At 31.8% G+C, this 15,609-nt stretch overlaps 2 protein-coding genes across 6 annotated transcripts in view; one reads left to right on the plus strand and one right to left on the minus strand.

Annotated features, from left to right (window-relative positions):
• LOC126775947 (hemicentin-1-like) overlaps positions 1 to 7,346 on the minus strand; it is a 229,835-nt gene extending 222,489 nt beyond the window's left edge. The window contains exon 1 of the mRNA XM_050498164.1: positions 7,337 to 7,346. The gene's annotated coding sequence lies outside the window, so the exon portion shown is untranslated. The remainder of the gene's footprint in view (positions 1 to 7,336) is intronic.
• LOC126775940 (hypoxia-inducible factor 1-alpha-like) overlaps positions 1 to 15,609 on the plus strand; it is a 91,454-nt gene that overhangs the window by 50,337 nt on the left and 25,508 nt on the right. For all 5 annotated transcript variants that reach the window (XM_050498142.1, XM_050498143.1, XM_050498139.1 and 2 more), the window contains exon 7: positions 12,611 to 12,755. In XM_050498142.1, the coding sequence (XP_050354099.1) occupies positions 12,611 to 12,755 (145 nt within the window). The remainder of the gene's footprint in view (positions 1 to 12,610; positions 12,756 to 15,609) is intronic.

Consider the following 15,609-nt stretch of genomic DNA (forward strand, 5'->3'; position numbering starts at 1 on the left):
GCGTTACTGTCGTAAAACAAAGGCGGTACTCAAAAAATATTTTTACATTGGCATTAATATAAAAGTATTCCTTTAACGACACGAAAAATAACCTTTTGTTATTTAATAATTCTGTATTATAAAAAAAAGGTTCAAATCATCATCATTTAGTCAGGCGTAATTATATAAAAACCCATGACTAAAGTAATGGCGTACAAGCAGGTAACATTTCAAAATCGCTGTCTCGTCAATCTTCATTATAATTAGAATAATAAGTTTATTATTCACCATAAACCAAAATTATCTAAAAAATGCAATTAAAAAGATTGAATGATTTACATATTTTTTATAGTATAGGTAGGCAGACGATCACCTGATGCTAAGTGGTCACCAACGACCATTGACATTGGCATTGTAAGAAATGTTAACCATCGCTTACATCGCCAATGCGCCACCAACCTTGGGAACTAAGATGCTATGTCCCTTGTGCCTGTAATTACACTGGCTCACTCGTCCTTCAAACTGAAACACAACAATACCAAGTACTGCTGTTTTGCGAATTTTAGAATATTTGATGAGTGGGTGGTACCTACTCAGACGAGCTTGCACTACCACCACTAATACATTGCTTGTGGTTGTGGATCGCTAGTGCCAGTGGTATCTAATACATCCACGCAGACCCGGTGACCTATAATCTATCGGCAGATATCAAATCAGTAGCGTTTAATTAATGTTGACTAAAAATAGTCACTGTGATGAGTGTATGTTACGAAATTAAAATAGTGTTTGTAATTAGTCTAAGCAGAAATAAAAAAATATACTTTATAATTACGTCGAAAACTAGTTTCAAATATTGTATCGATGATGACTCTGTTTTCATAGCTTTTACTACAAACCTTCCTAGCTATAATAGCTGAGTCTAAATAAATACGTTTATTTTTATATATACTTGAAACTATTAAAGTTATCTTTATCAAAAAAATATCATTGCAAAACTCGCCTAGAATTAATAAGAGTTGTTTTCGGAGTTAAAATATAAAAGTAATTTATGCGTATACTACGTACTAAATGTATTGTATGTATATATATGTACCAAACTAAAGGCAATCAAATAAATAAAAATAAATATTTATTAAAAAAAAAGTCGATATTTTTATATTATTCTGTAAATACAAAGCATCTATGGGTCACGGTCAAGGCTATTTAAACGTACATATGTTGCGACGGCTGGTCGGTTCGATGATATTAAAGAGTATTTAATGTGATTTCATACGTGTATAAATAAAGATGATATTATTTTTTAAAATCAATCAGTTGCTATAGACCGATGAATGTCTTGTTATTATATGCAGTTCAAAGAGTGTACATATAAGTTAAATGCTCTATCAGTATCAAGTGATGTATGATTTATAATCATAAAGTCTTCACCATAACGAAAACGTTAAAAGGTAACTGAGTATGCTTAAAATGTCATTTGCAGCGTATCACGTGCGTAGCAGCTGATTTCATATAGTGGTAATGTTATTGTCGGAACGTCTAAATAAAACTAGTGTGACGGCCGACTTTCTAGGAATTCGGCCGAATTGCCAAATTTTCAATTCGTTTATCGTATGAAAAAAATGTAAGTATATAATTTATATTATAAAAGGGAATTCATCAAAGTTACCCGAATCTGGCTGAAAATACTTTTTGAGATAGAACTTTTATTGTTCGGTAAATATTTAATATGGACTGTTTATTTTGGAGAAAAGACTCGCCTTCTACAACAAAAATCCTGTCAAGAACACCTAGTACAAATATTTGTTTGTGGTTAGTAATATTTGTTCTTGCCCGAAGCTACTTCGATCGGGAATTTTAAGACCAGATTCTCGACACACATTTTTAATTTACTTCGATGTTTCTAACACTATTATTATGTATAATATTATTACAAAGGCGTTTTCATTTAATTAAATAAGCATACTAAATCCTTATAAAATATCAAGACAACCGCATTATAAGCAATTAAAATTCGAATAGTATAATTCATCGCCAGACATGTTATATGTTATTTATTTATTCAAGACCCTACTCAAACCCTGCGCTCGTATAATGTATTCAAAAATTTTAATACATACATCACGTGTTGAATGTATTTTTTCTCCGTCCACCATGTACTTGAACGTAAAATAACCAAATATAATAGATTATATTATATCTGATTTATTCGCAAACATTCACGTATAGTTTCTAACGTTGCGAACTTTCCATAGTTGCGTTTTAACTAATCTATTTTTATCGTAGATTTGAACATTACGATTAAACAGTTTTTTGATAAGTGTAAATCCGTAAACGATAGTTTTGCGACTACTTTTATTTTTTGATAAGGTATCAAATACTATCCATGTATTAAAATGTAAACATGTACTTTTTTATGTATTGACATAAATAAATTTTTTTTTTTTTTTTTATAGAATAGGAAGGCGGACGAGCATATGGGCCACCTGATGGTAAGTGGTCACCAACGCTCTTAGACATTGGCATTGTAAGAAATGTCAACCATCGCTTACATATCCAATGCGCCACCAACCTTGGGAACTAAGATTTTATGTCCCTTGTGCCAGTAATTACACTGGCTCACTCACCCTTCAAACCGGAACACAACAATATCAAGTATTGCTGTTTTGCGGTAGAATATCTGATGAGTGGGTGGTACCTACCCAGACGAGCTTGCACAAAGCCCTACCACCAGTATATATAGCTTATTATATAGCTAGCTTAAATCAGTCAAAAGATACTGTGCGTAAATATGCACAGAAATAAGTCAAATTGCATAAATAAATAATAGACCCATATTTATCAAAAACTTTAATGATGCTAGTAAGTAGTAAAGTAAAAGTTTTGAAGCATTTAAATATCCCACTGCTGGGCTAAGGCCTCCCTTAGCTCAGCAGTGGGTACCCTTTTTGTAAGGAGAAGGTTTGGAGCTTATTTCGTCACGTTGCTCCAATGCGGATTGGTGGATACATGTGGCAGATTTTCATCCACCATTGTGGTTTCCACACAAACTTCTCCTTAACCGTCGAGCACGAGATATGTTATAAACTCAAATTAAGCACAAGAAAATTCAGTGGTGCGTGCTGAGGCTTGAACTCCGAATCGTCGCATAAGAATCTCGTCTTCTAACCATTGGTCCAAGGATGAAGATCCTTCTTGATGATGATGATGGTTTTGATGAATCTATGTTCGGGTCAATTAAAGTTAATGGGTTTTTCGTCACGCAATTCTCAGTATCAACCCGTTGTACGGAAGCCTCGGAACGCACGTAAAAATTCTTGATCTGGCGCCTGATCTTGACTGGTATGTTGGATTGCCGTCCTATCGTACTATGAGAGAAAGTAAAGATAAAGATTGTGAATTGCCGCGGTCAAAATATATTAAAGCTATTTTTAACGCATTTATTGGGCTTAAATAATTAATTCTATTGTTTATTTGAATATAGAATTAGTTTATAATTAAAAATTTGTTTTACGTAAACACTAAAAACATTTGATTCAGTGGATCTGTTGTTTAAATAATTTGAAATAAATAGAATGCTCGCGGGTGGGACTGCATTATATTGCGGAAATGAACGTTTCCGTCTATCCGTAAGATCTCATCGCTTAGAACAAATTCCATTCAATATTACGTTGGCGTATTGCGTATTATTCCCTTTAATAAAACATGTTCAAAAGTAAATTATGATTCTTACAGCTAATAATTTATTATAACTCAACTTATTATTTATGATAAGTTGACGGGCCAGTTGGCGTGGTTGGTAGATACTTGCCTTTCACACCGAAGGTTGTGGGTTCGATTACCACCCAGGACAGACATTTGTGCGCATGAACATGTCTGTTTGTCCTAAGTCTGGGTGTAATTATCTATATAAGTATGTATTTACAAAAGAAAAGTATTATATGTAGTATATCAGTTGTCTGGTTTCCATACTACAAGCTCTGCTTAGTTTGGGATCAGATGGCCGTGTGTGAATAATGTCCCAGGATATTTATTTATATATAAAATTAAATACATATATTCGATTTTGAAGAATAGTTATTTATATCAATAAGATTCGCGAACAAAACATGTGTGTAAGCACACTGACGTATGCAATATCAATTAACGAGTCAGCTAAAAAGACCACTTTAAAAATTCCATTCTTTCAAATTGTATAACTTAGAAATATTTCAATAAAATTCAATTTACTTACAAACACAATTCAATTCAATACGCATTGATGTTATTGTTATAATACATCTTGTGATTGCGCCACGTAATAATAAGAATTGATGTAAACAGGTGTATTTATAAACATCGTTCAAAAAGTAGGTACTTTACTATCTAGAAACTCATTAAATTGTTCAACACTAACACTAAGTTTTATATATCATGGTCGATTTATAGCCGCTATCTTTACTGGTTATAAAAAGTACATTTGTATCGAGATTAAAAATTTGGCACGTAATCGTGTTTTCCGATATAAATACAAAAATATATATTATATTCATATTTTATAGCCTTGATATTGAAATTTTAGATATAAACATTAGTTAGTAAAAGCTATTTTAGCAGCTCAGTATTTATTTATAATTAAAATTTAACTTATCATAAATGTATACCTAGTAAATAATGGGTGACTGAAGATAAGTTATTTGCTTTTTGTTTAACTATCCGTTTATGTGTGTGCCATGCTGTAAATTAAAAACTGCATTCGCATAGTATTTAAACTTATACAGTTTGATGTTTTTTTTTACTATTACGTAATATGGTAATTTTAAATAATTTGAAATATTCATTATTTTCTTAAAACAAAAGTCCTAGCTAACTCGTGGATTACTCAAATAGCGACAGTACATATCCAAGCGGACAGAACGTTCTAAGTCTATGCATATAAATATTCTAATAATACCATGTTAAATATCTCATCTAAGAAGCCTACTTATAAATATAAAACGATCAATTTTCGATACAGCAGGATGTTATAAGAGAGAGATGACACCGAAACGGTAATATTAATACAGTTATTATTTTTTTCTCTTATTGTATTTGAACAGGATCCAAGGGAATAAAAAACGTGCCCATTCGTACGGCCAACGCATTATCCACATTCCGACCTCAATAGGGTTATTCAAATCAACCTGATCCTTTTTCTAAGCTACCACCTCCATCGATCGTTAATTCAATTTTATAAGTCTTTAAAACGTCTACGATCTCCAACACATAGGAGTATAAAGATGACTTATATAATATTACACATGATAGTGTTTTATTTGTATCCTTTTAAACGATAATAATTAAAATTTGAGTGATTGCGACTTTCATTTTCTGGTGTTAATAGCAATACGACGCCGCTTGACAATTGAAATATGCAAAGTATTGAACTTGATTCAGTGTTTGTTCCATTTAAATTTTATTGTTATCTTATAGAAGAAAACCTATATATGTAGTTAACTTTGAACACAGTATTTAAATTGTCACAATTTAAATTTATTGAGATTTATTACTCAGCCCTAGAAAGTCTCTCATCTCAGAAGTTCGTAGCTGGAATTTCAATTCGTCTAAATGTTAAATGTTCTACAATAAACTGTGCGACGAGAGCCCTTGTAAAACGTTGAGCTAAAAATATCAAAAACCCACGAATGTGCGGAAGAAAACTTTTTGTTTACTCCGATGTATTTTTGGACAAGTATTAATTTACTCGACGAAGAATAATTGCTTAAAATAATACATGACGGTAACATGTTACGTGTTGTACAAATTGTCGCATAACAACCTTAATTGAGTCGCAGTGTAATCAACGAGGAAAACTATGTGTACTGTTTTAAAACTAGTTGGTAATTATAATTATGTTATATTTAAGTATTAGTGAGGGATATTCCTCACGATGTTCGTGAGGAAACCTGCATGTGTCTAATTTCATTGAAATTATGTCACATGTGTATTCTACCAACCCGCATTAGAGCAGCGTGGTGGAATAAGCTCTAAACCTTCTCCTCAAAAAGGGAGAGGAGGCCTTAGCCCAGCAGTGGGACATTAACAGGCTGTTACTGTACTGTACTGTACTGTACTGAGGGATATTCATTTAACAGTTATCAAAATGTACGTGTGGTGGCTTAAAACTTCAATAACTCACTCAAATATACATATATATATGGCCTGCTTAATGATCTGAACCTCGCTAGTTCAGTACTGACCCCATCGGTTATAAGAAGCGGGTATGACCCCAATTCTTTTAAGCTAGCTAGATGAGTATAGTTACAATTTGTAATACAAATTAAAAAAAGAAGCCCTGCTGCTATTTTACAAAAAGAACAGTATTTTCATTTATATATCTATTATAATATTATATATAGCAAAATAGTAGCAGGGTTTCTTTTTTTAATTTGTATTCCAAGTTATATAATTATTTTCGTATATGTAAGAATTATCATAGATACTAATAATTATTGTTACTGAGCCGATAAATGCGCCAAACAACTTATTTTTCCTCGTTTGTTCTCATTAAAATAATTCTTATAATAATATGAATTAATTATAATATCTTAAAACTAATAATTTCTTCTTGTTATTGTCTATTATATTAATATTAGAGTTGTCGACACGTCTCGCCAGTTGCTATGTTGACAATAACATCATACTAGCAAAGATAACAAGCGCCCAGTTTTACGATCATTCAATTATTATTTGCGCTCAGCGGAGCGTCTTTATGATCCTGGTTTCAGCCAGATTTTTCTTGATACTTACAATATTCATAATCGCTCGCTCGCTTATTTGTATTGTTAGACCGCAATTTTACATTTTACGTAACGAAGGATCTTGTTCAAAAGATTTCAAAAAGTCAGTGCTTAAGATTTTTTCCTTTATCGAACGGAAAAGTTGAGAATTTGAAAAATTCGTTGGTTTCCGAAAAGTGCAGCATTTCCAGAACTTTATATTATGTTTTATGTATATACAAGTCAATAGTACTAGAAGTGCTGTGCTTATTGACATATATTTTATAGAACATGTCATACTACAACCAGGCGTGGCGTGACAACGCAAGTATCTTTGTTAGAGTAAAATGAGGTCAACATTGACTCCCTTAGCATACATAATATTATACTTTCATTTTGATGATTTTACATTATAAATGTTACTTAGTTGAAATATGTATGTAAAGAAATGGAAAGATTACATTAAGAAGAAAACCCAAAGTGTCGGTTCTTTGAACCGTCATTACAATTTCATTCAGCCTCATGTGCTTACGTTTGAATATTTTAAGCAAATGTAGGGATTTCTCTCCTATTTTTTTTGGTAATCTTCTTAATTACATCCGCTAACGCTTGCTAAATAGAACACAATGAAAATTAGCTGTTGTAGAATGTCTCAACAATCAGGAAAGGAGTATTTATCGTTTCGCTGAATGTCTCGCCTTGATTCATTGCGTATCCTAAAAGCGTCTACAGCAAATTTTATTTGTTTTACATAACTCGAACGCTTCGAGTCGAAATCGTAAAATTGTCGATAGCGACATGATAATGATTGAAGTCACTTTGTTTTACATCTTTCTTAATATTTAAATGAAAAATAAGGTAATTTAATAACTATTTTTGGTAAACACAACGTTAATAGTGAAACGATAATTCTAATAATATTCTATAAACGTGAAGTTACCACCGAGATCTAGATTCTTCCAGTAAGATAAAATTAACCGATAAAATTAACAGTAAAGTGAAACTGCTGATTTACGAAGCTGTCATTTATATATTTACATATTAATAAAAATTATCAAAATCATCTAATTATTTCCAATTACTTACTTTTCTAAAATGAAACTGAATATATTTACAGAAGTTCGTATCTCTGGAAATTTAATGCAGACTTATTTTCGCAACTTTAATAAACTGAAACATTTGACCTAATTCTTGAACTAATCTTTCGATGACAGTATTTACGTTTATAAACATTTTGGCTAATTTGTTTTCTCATAAATATAAGTTCTTGAACAAACTATTGATATGTTTAAGATTTAATTTCATTGTTATAATATTATAATAAAATATTATATTTTGGGAAAGATAAATCGATGTAAACTTGTAAAAATTAGGAAAAGCAATTTTTTAAATGTATAAAAAATAAAAGTATTTAATTTTTCTTTTATAATATCAGTACACACACCTAAGGAATTGTATAGTATACTTTACTATTAAATCTTAAATTTCAATAGTGATAAAAGAAGAAAATGTTGATTAGAAAATTACAATTTATATATATCATAATTTTAGCATACGCACTAAATGTGATAAACGATGCAATGCAGGCAATCTTGTGGCTTCTATAGTTTTATTATAAACATGGAGATAATACATAGAGATACATATTATGTGTCTGTATAGCGATTTATTTACAATCGTATAAAACTTATCAAACGTCAGTTCCTACCTTTAATAGTCATCTAATTTGAAGAGTTTTAACGAATGATATTGCGAATACAATTTTGATAAATGCTATTTGTATAATTACATTTATTTTTATTTATAATAAGTTGGCGGAATAACAAAAGTGCACCTGATGGTAAGTGGACATCATAGACTATAGACATGGCGCTGTAAGAAATATTCACCGTTCCTTATACCGCCAATGCGGCACCAATCTTAAGTTCTAAAAATTTACGCTTGAATAACATTGGCTTAATTAAATAAAAGTAAGTAAAGTAATAGCCTGTGAATGTCCCACTGCTGGGCTAAGGCCTCCTCTCCCTTTTTGAGGAGAAGGTATGGAGCTTATTCCACCACGCTGCTTCAATACGGGTTGGTGGAATACACATGTGGCAGAATTTCAGTGAAATTAGACACATGCAGGTTTCCTCACGATGTTTTCCTTCACCGTATAGCACAAGGTGAATTATAATCACAAATTAAGCACATGAAAATTCAGTGGTGCTTGCCTTTTTTTTTTTTTTTTTATAGAATAGGAAGGCGGACGAGCATATGGGCCACCTGATGGTAAGTGGTCACCAACGCTCTTAGACATTGGCATTGTAAGAAATGTCAACCATCGCTTACATATCCAATGCGCCACCAACCTTGGGAACTAAGATTTTATGTCCCTTGTGCCTGTAATTACACTGGCTCACTCATCCTTCAAACCGGAACACAACAATATCAAGTATTGCTGTTTTGCGGTAGAATATCTGATGAGTGGGTGGTACCTTCCCAGACGAGCTTGCACAAAGCCCTACCACCAGCCTGCGTTTGAACCCACGATTATCGGTTAAGATTCACACATTCTTACCACTGGGTCATCTCAGCTTAATTAACTGATCTTCAAACCTGAATACAACAATACTAACTACTACTACTACTACTACGTAGTGCTGTTTCTTGGTTAAATAAATGGAGTAAGCTACCCAGACGTGCTTGCGCTAAGCCCGATCACCAAGTAATTTACATTCATAATCATGATCAATCCAAAAAGCCGGCCTATTTACAGCGTAACTGAGTGACGGAAATAGTTTTTAATGTAATGGCAGAATTAGAACACCGTGGCCATGACATTGTATTCATGAGAACAAGCTATTCTAAAACTAGATCGTTGCAACTTTTAATTTTAAAATCTTAAGTCTATATTTATATGTAACAATAACGCTTTTTACTCAAAATATCTTATGATTTAAGAATATTTAAAATGGAGAAGTCAATATCTAAAGTGAAGTTTTAAACATATTTAATCTGTTATTTTTAAATTTATAACAGTATATATATATATATATATATATATATATATATATATATATATATATATTTATATTGTTATAAGATCTTTTGATTACGGGACAGCAATGATCTGATCAAGACGTTTTAATACTTTTATAGTGACAGTATTATCATCTGAAATAAAAATAGCTCTTGAGTTTTATCTAAGACTTCAGTGTAAGTGGATTTTTATGTACCGACAAAGTCAGTTGATATTTTGTTGAATATCAGCATTGATATACTTGTAAACAATCTATTAACTAATTAATTTGACAGCACAAATTCATTGCCATCTCTTTCTTTTATATGTACAAGGAAAAAGGATAGCAAGTATATATATTTTTTTTAATAGCTTAGAGATTATGTAAAACAGCATACTCTTTTCATTATATGTTATTATTTCTAAAAGCTACATTTAACAATGTCACACCTGTTTTCATAATGATTTTATCTGTATCATTTAGACAACTATTACGATTTACGACATTAAAATTCAAATTATAATTTTGTTTCATTCGTCTATTATATAGAAATACAATATTTTCCATTATTATATTGATATTTTAACAATATGCAATGCTCTATTCTTGGAGCACCGGTTGTATTCATACACTCAAACCAAAATGTATTCGTATAGGTCGATGGCATTGAATAAATATAAATTCACTTGTATTTATTTAAAGTTCCACTACATATCAAACGTGCAAATATACCATTTCATATCCGTTACGTTTTCTACTTATTTTGTTGACAACGTAAAACTATAGATAAGTATGTTAGTGGTGTTTTTAGGAAAACTTATACCTGTCTATTAAACTCATATAAATATACGAAATGAAGTTCGAATGTTAACCCAAATTATTTGGTATCGTGCCAGCTGAGCGAGCCGAGCTGAACTTAGCAACATCGCACGTAAGATAAACAAGTGAATAAATGATATTCAGTTTTTATTGTGTTTTTTCATCGTGATAATGCAATGTCAACATCGAAAATACTTTTGGAATGAAACACAAGTGCAGTTTATTTTTAGATCACCTAATGTTGCTATACTATTAAAATATTCAATATGAATTTGCCTTAATGTATATTATAGGTATTTTTATTTGTATAAAAAATAGTTACGTATTCGTGTAAATATTATACTAAACAGTTAAAGGGTCCATTAAGAAAACAATTCCTACCAGCATGAAATTGCTTTTCGCTTTTCGAAACCATTATATTTTACGCGATAATGTCCTTTCAATTTTGTGAGTTGTGAAAGCCTTCTATAAAGATGTCATTGCACTTTGAATGAAGGAAACCGATGACCACTTAACCTAATTTGATTGCCTTCATATTGTTGCCAGAACTACTAGTAACTGTAGTCACGCGACTTCGCGACAAATAAGACACTATGACTTATCCATTGACGTGATACTTCGGATGAAATTGTAATGAAATTTGAAAGTATAATTGACAATTAAAGAAAAATAAATTAACAATTATTGCCAATCGGTTGCTCGTAAAGATGAATTATTCCATTTAATATAGTTACTCGTATTTGGCTATCATATCATGTTCTTTGGAAATTTTTGTATGTACTTCTTGTTTTATGCAATGGTGGCCTAGTGGCTCGACGTAAGGCCGCAGACTCGGAGGTCCTGGGTTCAATTACCAGGTCGGGCCAATAGAAAGTTATTGGGTTTTTCTTACAAAAAAATCTCAGTAGCAGCCCGGAGTCTGGAAGTTAGAAGTGTGTTCACTCCCGTGCCTCAGAAAGCACGTAAAGCTGTTGGTCCTGGCCTAATTTTTTCCGTCGTGTCGGATTGCCGTCCCATCGGATTATGAGGTTCAGGAAATAGAGAGTGCACCTGTGTTTGCGCATACACTTGTGCACTATAATATCTCCTGCGGAGATGGCCAATCTCTCTTGAGATTGGCCGCAGTGGCCGAAATCGGTCTGGACGACATTATTACGTTATTCTGAGTATGAATGAATGTCTTTATGCAATAACTGACTTAACATTATTTATTAGAATTTATTTTATGAAGTATCAACATATTTTATATACGACAGTGTTCGATGACTTGAATTTTCCTTACAACGGTACGAACTATCTGAATTATTTAAAATTCTCAAACGCTTACCGTTTAACCACAAAAACTACCCAAGTACTTTCGAAACAGCTACTGTGGACGAGTGTATTTAATTAAAACTTTGATGTTTAGAAAATGCTCTCTAGGGCTTATTTTCTTTGAATAAGAAAATTTACAATTAACTCTATCAATAACAAAACGAAACTATTACATTTTATCAATTAATTTTATTAGACTTATTTAAACCAAAATTAACTAAGATACAAAAAGCCATTATAAAAGTTTGTATGAGAGCGTTATGGACTTATCGTTTTACAATAAATTCTACTCGATATAACTTAAAATGATCATTTGACACATTTTTATAAGGGATTTAATCGTGATATATAAGGATTTCATTTTTCCAATAAAAGTATTCGGAGACCCTAATATCTTTTGTAGACAAGGCAACATTGGAAACAGCGTTTCGCACGTTCTCGGCCTCGTGATTCAGAAAAAAAAATCCTTTCAATGACAAAAAAAATCTTCATCGGTAAATTATATTCAAATCATTATTGTAATAATCTGATTTTCCCGATAATAATAACTCGTGGGACTATTCAATCTTCCATTCCTGACTTTGACGCTTTCTCGAAATGGATTTGATCTGAATCTTTCAAATTTTATTTAATCAAATGTTCCTTATTTAAAATGACAGTAGCTTTCACGAGTATATATATATTTTTAACAAAAAGCATTCTAGAGAATGATGTATTGCAATGGTGGTAAGAACATATAATTATTTTTCAAATTATTTTCAGTGTTCTCGAAGGGACAATGCGAGACAAGCCAATATCGTTTCCTCGCCAAATCTGGTGGCTTTGTCTGGGTTCAGACACAGGCCACTGTGATTACCGACAAACAACAGAAGCCGATCAGCGTGATCTGCGTCAATTACATCATCAGGTAGGCCTAGATTTAAGACGGAATTTAGTAAAGTTAAAATATGTAGTGTACTTTGCAGGTTTTTATTTTCAGGATTCTATAAAAAAAAAAAAAAACTAAAATATTTATTACAATCAACATATAAACATAGGTGAACGGTAAGTGCCTTTTTTTCTTTTTATTATTCATTAAACATGGTCTACATTTGATAAGAATTGTTATCGGAATTTACAAATACCTAACCGTCTCTTTAATACCTTAATACTATTAAAGTCTTATCTTGATTAGACACTCCTAACAACTTCGCTGAGAGCAGTTTAATCAATTTTATTACATAACTGCCAATTGGCTAGTGGAATTTGAATTATACCTGAAATGTGATAGACCCGCTATTGTGACATTTTATTACTAACGACGCATCATTGATTTTAATTGTAAAACGAATTTGACACTAAACTTTCGCAGTGTATAAAGTATACTATTTATATTTGGCCTTTATAAAATTGGAGTATTTTAACATACTTCCATACAAACCGAAAACAAATTTCATGAATTCGATGCGCTTCGAACAAAGTTCGCGCGATGTGATTGTGTTAGTGCAGTGTATTCGCAGCGTTGTTATAGAAATAAGGGCAATAAAAGTGGTAATGGTAAGGTGCTCGCACTTGTGCAGTTAACGTCGGTGGGCGCACGAAACTGCTAGTCAGCTCGTGACTAGTTGCAACTAGGCAAAATAATAAAAAAAAGGTATAATCGCGGTCGCAACATCTTCATAATAACATTATATGTATAATAAATCATAAAATACGTGCTTATCGTAAATAGTTAAGGGCACAGTGTTGCCAAGCAAATATTAAGTGTGTATATTTTTATCACACGAAACTTAGACGTAGTTAATATACTTGCTATGAACAACTTTGTGATAAATATATACCAGATCTCATTTTATGAGTCTGCTCATATAAACGAAAACGGAGGCATCTCTGGCAAGTCTTGACTAGATTAAAAAAAATCAATCGAAATATATGCAGTTTTTTGTTGTCTAAATTGATATCTGCACGACTGGTGATATCGTAAAATCCGAGATCCCAGTGGCAATAAAGTAAGGTACAATGTAATCCTTTGATCGTTCGCCGCGGCTTCTTATGTAACAATTTGCCCTACGGTTGGTCATTGGAGTTATTCTGGTCCGCCACTAAGCCTTTTTGCCCTTTTTTATTACTTTCATCTTGTACCACAATCGCTAGCTTATTTTTGTAACAGGTTTTTTAATTAAACAATCGTTCATACTTGGTAATATGTTACAATGTGATCTTATAATGTAAAATGAGCAATTCTTGTATAACGCCCAGGTACTTCTTGTATTGTTTTAATCAATACGACACCAAATAACTTAATCCAATCCAATTAATTTAATATTATATGTAACGTAAGTAAGATAACTTTAACGACGGTTCAATCTAAGCAACGATGTATGTCTTAAAAGTCACTTATGATATTCTAAGTTTATTTTGGTTCTATATTCATTTTCAAAAACTTTTCCTAAACGTCAGAAGGGGTCACTTACGATGTTTATTTGAAATCTTGTCTAACATGTCAGGGGCATCACTCGGCCATCTGGTTGAATCGTATCACATTGTTGGCACAGTTATCGTGTTACGATATATATAGGAGTAAAATATATGTGACCAAGTAACAAAGTTTTCTTTATTTTTCGTGTTCTGACAGCGTGTTCTGTATCTTCATTGTCAAATTTCAAATTTTGGTACTGCTAATACTAGATCATTGCCAAAAAGATATTAATGTTTTTATTAGAAAATTTAACTTCAGTTATGAATAATCCTTGTCTTGATTTTATTTTGTTTTGGTGACAAATTCGATTTTTTCAGAAATTTCAAAAATGTTTTTATTGTTCTTTAACAGCAGTGGATAATAAAAAATAATAAGGTATAATTTAGGGATGAAAGCTATATAGCTTTCGTCCCTAAATTCTCACACCATTGTTCTGAACTATAAATATGTAATTTTGATTTACAATTTCATTTTATAATTTAAACTGCTAAAACCTTTTTATTACAATGATAATTTATAGAAATCTGTTAAGACTGATATATGTAATTCTTTTTAAATATTTATGAAATCTTTTCAATTAAAAAAATTATGAAAGTAATTATTATTAAAAAAAACTCTATTTTATCATCGTTTTGTAATTTCAAAACGGTCAACGGTAAATACTAAATAGTATTCCGACAGAATAATATTACAAAAATTATGTGCGTCCACGGAGTCCCGTCAATTAAAATGCGGTCACAGATATTAAATATATTTAGCAAAAGATTTTTATGTTATTTTCGCCACATTTTTCGTGCTTCGTAGTGACGTTGACATTTCATTATATCTTTATGATGTCATTCGTTTGTTATGGCTTTATCTCCCGGCTTCCATACGATGAACACAAAAAAAGTATTTTCGTAAAGTTGTTATTGCTCGAATAAAAAGTTATTTTTCCTTTGATGATTCAAAATTAATTTTCGAAATGCAACTTAAAACTTGAATTTATTGATTTATTACTTTATTTCACAACAAAAATGTATAAAAGGTTTTTTTTTTTTTTTATAGAAAAGGAAGGCGGACGAGCATATGGGCCACCTGATGGTAAGTGGTCACCAACGCTCTTAGACATTGGCATTGTAAGAAATGTCAACCATCGCTTACTTATCCAATGCGCCACCAACCTTGGGAACTAAGATTTTATGTCCCTTGTGCCTGTAATTACACTGGCTCACTCACCCTTCAAACCGGAACACAACAATATCAAGTATTGCTGTTTTGCGGTAGAATATCTGATGAGTGGGTGGTACCTACCCAGACGAGC

Source organism: Nymphalis io, chromosome 19 (assembly GCF_905147045.1).
Source record: "Nymphalis io chromosome 19, ilAglIoxx1.1, whole genome shotgun sequence".
NCBI classification, from domain to species: Eukaryota; Metazoa; Arthropoda; class Insecta; order Lepidoptera; family Nymphalidae; genus Nymphalis; species Nymphalis io.